General features: G+C 45.6%; 1 protein-coding gene across 1 annotated transcript; it reads left to right on the top strand.

Moving 5' to 3' along the window:
* Positions 1–463: 463 nt before the first annotated feature.
* LOC309589006 (killer cell lectin-like receptor subfamily G member 1) lies at positions 464–5,854 on the top strand (the record flags this gene model as incomplete). Its single annotated transcript, XM_082308841.1, has 5 exons — positions 464–512; positions 1,546–1,644; positions 2,749–2,900; positions 3,701–3,804; positions 5,743–5,854. The coding sequence occupies 5 exons, from the start codon at positions 464–466 to the stop codon at positions 5,852–5,854; spliced, it is 516 nt and encodes a 171-aa protein (XP_082164967.1).
* Between the last annotated feature and the right edge of the window lie 2,537 nt (positions 5,855–8,391).

Below are 8,391 nucleotides of genomic sequence, written 5' to 3'. Positions count from 1 at the left end.
CACCTTTGTTATCTTGGTCAAGCCTAAGTTGCTTACTTATATTAGTTGATGTGGAGAATGCTAGATAACTTCACTTCCCTGTGAAAGCAAGATCCCCTGTCTAATATTGACCTACATAGCATCTATCATAGCAGCAGTTTAATCACAAAAGGTAGAGCTCTTCATGAGCTATTGTCATTGCTTAAATGATTTTGTATTCCAGAAAGCTGATTTAGGACATCATTCCTTCTATGTATTACTGGTCTGCTAATAATATGCTCTGTCATTAGAAATGATTCCAAACTGCTCGGAGGAAAGCTCTATTGACCTTCAGGGAAATTCAGATCCAGACCTGGGCTTTGTAGCTAATTGGACTTCTAAATTCCAAGTAAAGCAAAGGGAAAAAAAGCAACGCTTAAAAGCATGTGACTGCAATAAAAAGGAGCACATCTATCTGAATGTGAAACACAGCACTCCTTCCACGATGATGAGAACACAAAGAACGGAGGAGAACAAGAACATCAAGAACAAAGGTAAAATCTGTTAATAATGGGAAAGGTGTATGCATTACTGAATAAAGAGTCTAACAGGTTTCATGTCTAAATTAGAGATTTGCATTTGTATGCCAAAAATTTTTCGTTTCTATCCTGCTGTTTGAAGTTGGGAAGGACAGGCAGTTCAAGGAAGGTTAAAGTTGGAGACTTGCAGCTCCAGTAGAGTAAGTAACGTGCGGTCTAATATTTTCTGTTGATGCTGTATCAAAACAGTCATTACATTTGGACTTCTCTTCAGACATAATCCTGAGTTGTGACTGATCAATAAGCCCCTACAGTGGGAGAAGGCTCAAAGGAGACGGGCAAGTGCAATGTGCTCATGGAGTATGCAGTGACTGAACGTGGCTGTCAGAAAGTTAAGGGGACCAGAGAGGTACCTTTTTTTAGATTAACAGTTGTATCAACTGGCTGTACCAGTTGAGTGGATCAGCTGGTTGTGTAAAATTTTGTCCATGAGTTAATCAAAAGAGCGTGAATGTCTTCCTGAGTTAGCCAGACCAGCATGGGGGGAGTGTATATGCGGCTCAGCCTAACGCAGAGTACAAGCACCAAACAATGGACAAAAAGAGCTTTGAAGAGAGCAACAGGCTTGAGCTGCTTAAACCCACATATTCCTTCCCGGTGCCACCCAGCGTTGTGATGGTGAGCATATCATAGACCCTGGCAATGAGAATCACTTTTGTATTGTGATTCAGCTGTGTATTGAAATTGCTATATTCCGCTAAGCGTAATTTGCACTTGTGTTGTGCTTTCAACACATAGCTGTATCATTCTGCTAAATCAGAATCCCATGTAACATTACATATCTTCAAATAAGTAAATTTGGTATGAAACATTAAATCATCCATGTGTGGAATATTGCAAGGAACCTGGTCAGACAGTATTGGACTCTGACGTGAGTGCAGGCTGAGGTAAACAGACACTGCAGTTTGATATAAGTTATATTTTTAGAGCTGATGCCATTGAGAAAGCCTCACCTTTCTCATACTTATGTTCTTTTTCTTCTTGTTAGATTGTCCTGTTTCACGTACTACCTGCTGGATTATTTCAGTGATTCTAGTGATCATCATCTTGGCATTGCTGGGAACAACAGCGGGTTTTATTATCAAGGGTAAATAAATCTCCTCCATTGAAAAGATTTTATTTGAATTTAGAACTTTGTCAGGGAGCAAACAGAGCCCTTGAAATCTGCTCAGGCATCCAAGAAAAGTATGGAAGTAGCTTTTCTCTCTTAAAAAAGACTTGCTTCTTTTTTTCTGAGATTTTTAAATGTTAAGCTTGGTCTAGTTAGACCTGCTCGCAGCAGAAACAAAGAGTAAGGGGTAGAGGGTATCAAAGATGCCTTTCAAAGGGTGACTGGGTAGACTTCAGTGTATAGCAAGCACACTGTGTTGGATGCTCAGCCACTCAGGAACATTTACATCCTGATGAATGTAGCTCTAGGCTGGCGGACATAATCTGAAGGCCCATTTCTTTTCTGTGGATTTGGAGGTCAGTGCTGTACAGCACAAGAATGAAACCTGAGGTGTTCAGTGGCCATCCATGGGCTAGTAGCATCAGCTGCTCTCCTGTTAGGAAGGAAAAGGAGGGTGCTTCAAACTGCAAGGCCTTCATGACTAGCAGCTGTTATAAAATTATGCCTGTTCCTGGGAAGTTTAAGCCTTTTGACCAACTTGCTGTGGAACGCAATGAAGCTGAGGTTCAGGCAAGTATAGTAATGGGAAACGCTGTTCATACAAAGCAGCGGTACTTCAGAAATGTGCTACAGGATGTGCCCTAGCACAGCTAGCACTAGTGCTGGAGGCTGTATGGAAATGGATGGCCTGCCACAAACCTGTCAGGTGCCAGGGCTTTGCCTGTCCCATTGGACAGATGGAAACATGGGCCAAAGATGAAGTTTATATGGAGAAGATAGAACAAAGATGGGAGGGAAAAATGAAAAGGTAAAAATACTGGGAAGGAAAAGGAAGGTCCCAAGAGACCCCTACATGCATGACCTATTCCCAATCTGGAAAATGGATGCCCTTCACAGACCCCTTCAGAGACTCTGATGCAGGTAATTACATTGTCGTTGCAAGTCTCAGAAGAGCTCCAAGGATGGCGTTACTGTAACTGTGGAGAATCATTTTCTGGAGAGGATGTATTTGTGAAATCTGCTTGTTATGAACTAGGCTATGACTATGAATGGGAAGAGAGATGTATGACTGTTTTGCAGGCTGTCTCTGTCCACGTTGCCCTGAGCAGTGGGTAGGCTACAGAAGGAGCTGCTACTCCTTCTCCAAGGAGAAGAAGGACTGGCATTCCAGCCAGGAATCCTGCCGGGAGCAGGGAGCTCATCTCCTGGTGATCAGCGATACCAGCGAAATGGTGGGTGCCTTTGCAGTGGCAAGGCTTTCCCTTGGCACCTTTGCAAGAGGGACTCGCTTCTCTCTGCCTGCCTCTGCTGGGCTTGCCATGGGCTCAGCCCTCAGACCCCACAGTCAGGGGGCTGCCTGGCACTCTGAAAATGCTGTCTCACAAAGCAGGTCCCTTTAGGATGGAAGGGCATGGGTATTCAAAAGGATATTGAGTAGAAGTTATCTGTTCACCATGTGAGTCTTGAAACACTAAAAGTTTTGTAAAACATCAGTCGTGGTGGCAATTTCTGTATTAAAAAGAGGCTTAAATGGAACATTGTTTTTTGAGATCAAAAACTGGCCATGTTGCAATAAAACTTGTGGCTTATTACAGAATGTTACCTTGTTTTCATTGGAAAATATAGTTTTTAAGTATGTTTAATTTAAGCATATCTCAAATAACTTCTGTGGAAAGTATTGTAAAGATAAACAATCATTAATCTCATCTTAAATAATGCAAGTTTTTCATTCCTAATCATGATTTAGGCACTGCTTTACAATACTTTGTGGCTCTGTTCTGATCATCTGATAAAGGACCTGATCCTAGTTTACCATTAAAGTAAAGAAGCTACCACTACTAGAGACCATTAGTTCCATGAAACAGTTGTGTCAGAAACGTAAAAATACCAAGTAATTAACCACGCAGTGTGTTTCGTACCCAAAACTCCCTCTCTCACACAGTGCCCCTTTCTTTCCCCCTCAGAACCCAGGACTTGACTGGGTTTCTCTGATCGGATCTCTGCTATCTCTCTGCCTCTGTGTCCCTCCTAGGACTTCTTCCAGGTGATGCGCACCGAATCCCACTGGATTGGTTTGAAGAATAGCACTGGAGGTGGCTGGGCCTGGGAAGACGGCTCAGAACTGGGTGGCAAAAAGTGAGTATGGTGTTTCCTCTGTATTTTTAAAATAAAGGGCTTGAGATCCTTCCCATGCCCTTGACTCTTTTACATGAAATGTCCCATCTGTAGCCAATGGAAGCTGACCAACAGTGAACACAGCTGCTAAGGGATGTTCGGAGTGGCTGCAGGATCTAGCAGCTCCAGAACTAAGGGGTTCCTCCTGCCCAGCTGCTGGAGCCCAGTCTGGTGCACCCAGAGACCTGGGAGTTTCTATCCCAGGCTGATGGACACAGCTGCTACTTTCCCATTTGCAGGTTCAACCAGTAGTGAAGTTGAGCATGTATTCCAGAGACACAAACATACACAGAGACACACATGCAAGCAAAGGATTCTGACACAGCTGGCTGCACAGACTGCCACAGACAAGGCACTGCCATCAGCAGCACCCACACGTAATGCTACCAGGACTCACATAAAGCACAACTATAGGCTGATAAGTCCCCTTCCTCCTCTCTGGCTGCTCAGCATTGAAGTTCACTAGCAAAGGCACACACACAATGCTCTCTAGGTTCACAAGCGCACACACATACTCACAGATCCCCTGAGTACCAGCACAGCACCTCTCGATCTGATACCCCTGCCCAGGTCCCAGCCCCTCTTACGCACCCCACAGGTCCCCTTCTCACCAGCAGGTCCAGCTCTGTGCTCGCTAGCAAGCAGACACACTCACACACTCATCTCACAGGCAACCCACACTTATGGGACTCCCTCCAAATCCCAGCACGGACCCTCTGCCCACCTGATACCCCTGCCCAGACCCAGGGCCTCCTACTTGCCAGCTAGTGCATCTTGGATCTTGCTAGGGAATTGCACACGCACAGCCCACACACCCCAGGCTGGGGGAAGGCACAAGCACTCTCCCCCCAGCACCCGGCACCCAGCACATGGTCTGTGACCCACAGTCCCACTCCAGCTGCCGGTGCTGAGCCCCTCGCCTCTCCCAGTGCCTGGCACCACCACCCGGGGTCCTGCACCCCCCTCTGACTCCAGAGCCGGCACCACGTCCAATCTCAGGGTGCCCCCGGTTGCTGGCACCTCATCCTTACAGCACTGACACACACAGGGCAGGGAGTGAGATTGCAGAGTGAGGCAATGAAGAAAGGGTTTAATGAGAAGCCAGGACAGACTGCAGTGATCAGATGCTGGGCTGGGTCAGAAAAGTGCTTACACCCATCAGCAACTGCTCATACATGGCCCATCCCCTCCTCTCTGTTAACCCCACTTCCCCTAAATGTTCCTCATCAAGTTTTGCACAGTCCCACAGGCCCCCCTCGAATATCCCAAATCCTCCTGTTCCTCTTCCCCTGCCCTCTTCTTATCAGTTACAAAGCTCAGGGTGTCCCTCTCCAAAGCTGTGCCTGGAGTTTCTTGATGGCCCATCAATTAATGGCGGAAGACTTTTGGTCTTTGGCGTTGCCTCTGTTATTTCTTGTGCGCCAGGTTTGTGTCTCTGTGGATTTCCATTTAATTGCTTCCTCCTTATTATCCCCGTTTGCACTGAAACAGTTCTTGATTGGATAACCTTAATGAAGCAGAGACTTTCACCTTCTACATACCCATACAAGAGGTTTAAACTGGAATACTTGATACTTTCTGTCCCAAGGTCTCCAAATGCCTCAAGTGGAACAGCAAAAAGTCCCCTGTGGGACACAACTTTTCTCTCTTTAGGGATGGTAAATGGAGAGCCCAGAATGAGACTGACTAACTGAAAGTCTCATGGTGAGCTCCAGGCATAGCAAGCCCCACTGCCAGACCTCCCATGTCGCAGGACGGGTCTTCTCTGACATGAGGTCATGAAGCCCAGCTGCAGTGAGTCTCCTACCTCCAAAGCTGTGAGGTGTTCTTCCCCCTGCCAAAGTGGGGATCCCTCTCTAACGTCCCCCTGCTTGTCTGCTCTGCCTGTGTCTCCCACAGAGTCCTGTCCAACAGCCCTGTGCAGAACTGTGCCGTTCTGCTGAAAGGTGCCATCCGTGCTTCCAGCTGCGAATTCACTGTCCCATGGATCTGTGAGAAATCTCTTCAGTGACCTCTGTGGACCTTGGAAGTGTCCTTTGGAGAGCTGTGCTAAGGCTTGATCCCTGTGAAGGTGACTCAGGAAACTTCTCTCAGAGAGTGCCTGGCTGCGCTCCTTGCTGCTGTGACACCTGCTGTAGTGCAAGGAATGAATGCAGCGGCAGCCAAAGCCCTGGCATGAGCAGCTGCAACAGGAGGTCTGAGTGCTGTTTCTGGCTCCATTCAGGATCACACTGGTGATGTTCATATTCTTAGCCTTCGGCTTGTAACAGACAGTCTTCAAAGTGGTGGAGAAGGGGAAAGAGAGATTTCTCTAAGTGTCTCTGAGTCATTTTCAGAGACACCTGAGCACTGACATTGGAATGGTGTCCTGGCATTGGAAATCCTAGGGAGAGATGGGATTGTAATCTGTTAGCTCATGCAAGCTGTGGGTTAATTTCTCTCTCTTGTGAACATTGGTGGCATACACCAAGGCTGAAAGCTAGCGTGAAGTTTGAAGTTGGCCTGCTTTTACAAGTGGTTGGATCAGATGATATCCAGAGGTCCCTTCTAACCTAAATTCTTCTGTGGTTTATGTTTGTACATGCAGAAAACTGGAGCATGGCTCTCAGTGTTACATTGCTATGCAACTAGCTGTGAAGAAGTAAACCTGTTACCCTGCTGAGATGAAAATAAACATGGGTTGCTTCTAACAGTTTCTTCAGGAGTAGTGCCTGTTCCTGTTTTCCTCCCCAACATCATTGTTTAGTGCATTGGGTGACTGATAAATGGGCAGAAAGGAAGCTGGTAGCAGGAACAGAGTCAGGAAGGCAGGGGGTGAAATATTTTCTTTGCAATAACACTGCAGCAGAGGATCTCCTGTTCCATAGGACAAGATACAGCTACAGCTATTAAACAGGCTCACTCCTACCTCAGATCCGCCTGAGGGATTACAGACTGATAAACTGGCTTTCATCAGTAGCCAAATAAGTGCAGTCCCTCATCTTCTAGCCCCTTTGTATTAAAGCCCACCTGTGAAGGTGCCCTCAGCCATAGTTCAAGCGTACCACACCACGCCTTGACTGAATGGTCTGTTTGCCCCATACTGAGTTTCCTCCAGAGCAGCTCTCCTCCTAAAGAAGTCCCTCCATACCGCTCACCAGCACTTCTTCCCATGGGATGCAGTGGACAAATACACTTCCAATTTTTGTGACAAGTAGGCTACAGTCACCTCAAAGTCCTATGCTGTGCAACAACACCTTGACTACATGACAGGGCGACTGTGATGACCTTTTAGTGACACTCTGGTGGTAGTTCATGACAATATTTCTTAAAATACTGATGATTATGTTGTTAGATTCGTGCCCCTAAGCAGTCACAAAATAAGTTATTAGAATTATCTGAGAGAAGTGTGCTTGTTACAGTGAGACAGCTGTTCTTTACTGATAAAATTGAAGTTCTAATGTAACACCCAGGATGCTTGAGATGACAAAACAGTTGCTGTTGCCATGTTTACCTGAAGAACATTTCCAAAAATCTCATCTTTAGCACTCTGATGTTAAAAAAATGTAAGGTTCATTTAAATTTATGCAAGAGTAGTAAATGATTCTTTTCCTGTATTCTTCACAAGTATTTTAAAGAATATTCTCATCGTACTTTAGCTTGTATTGTTACTGATTTTCTCTCTTATTCCTATTTATGCAAAAAAAACTCCAGGCCTGATTAGCTGGCTCACCATAGGCAGTCCACTCCTAACATCTCTATACCCCACAAACCCTACTGGCTTCGTCCCAGATGGTATGTCCAAATACTATCCATATCAAGGGCAATCCCCTTTTCTGTGCATCTTTACTGTAACAGCTTTAATTTACTACTCTCTGCCCTGCGTGCTTTTCTTTCTCATTTTTGAATGTCAAGCTCGTACACCAGCTTGCAAGGTTATGGATTGCCAGTTGCCCATGCCAGTCTGCTGTTCTTGAAGTCTTCTGCTGATCTGCTCTGGAAACTTACTTGTTGCTCACCTTTCCCTGACTATGGGATTGTGCTGTGGGGACAAATAGTGAGGAAGATATTGATGGGCCCTATGGAGGATTAACTGTTGAAATTGAGATTGTATCAGTGCTGCTGATTTTGTTGTCCTGTTGAGACATGAACTGTCAGTACTGCTGGTGGTAGTGCTGGAGCTTCTAGTCTGGAATGCTGTCATATAATCACCAAAGACAGGAATGAAAACCAAAAAAATCCTCACATGCTCAAGTCCATTCCCTTGGGTTCAGCAAACCTCTATTGTCCTCTATGCATTTCCCAGTGCTATATGTGGTCATGGTTTTAAATTCCCTATCTCAGGCCCTTGAGGTATTTCAGATACTGGACTCAGGATTTACATAGACCTATATAGCCCATACGCCCATTAGCAGTGGAAATTGTTGCTCTGCAGCACTTCTGTGACGTTTTGACCAGGTGTCCTCTGAAATGTGCTAGCAGGAGACTTTAAGGATGCTATTCTAAGGCCACAACTATTCTAGAAGAATTGAATGTGCCAAGACATGTTCTCTGCTGTCGAAACTGTCT

The sequence above is a fragment of the Platalea leucorodia genome (assembly GCF_965183815.1).
Source record: "Platalea leucorodia genome assembly, chromosome: 4".
NCBI lineage: Eukaryota > Metazoa > Chordata > Aves > Pelecaniformes > Threskiornithidae > Platalea > Platalea leucorodia.
Note: the sequence above shows the minus strand (reverse complement) of the source record. Positions and strands in the feature narration are given on the sequence as shown.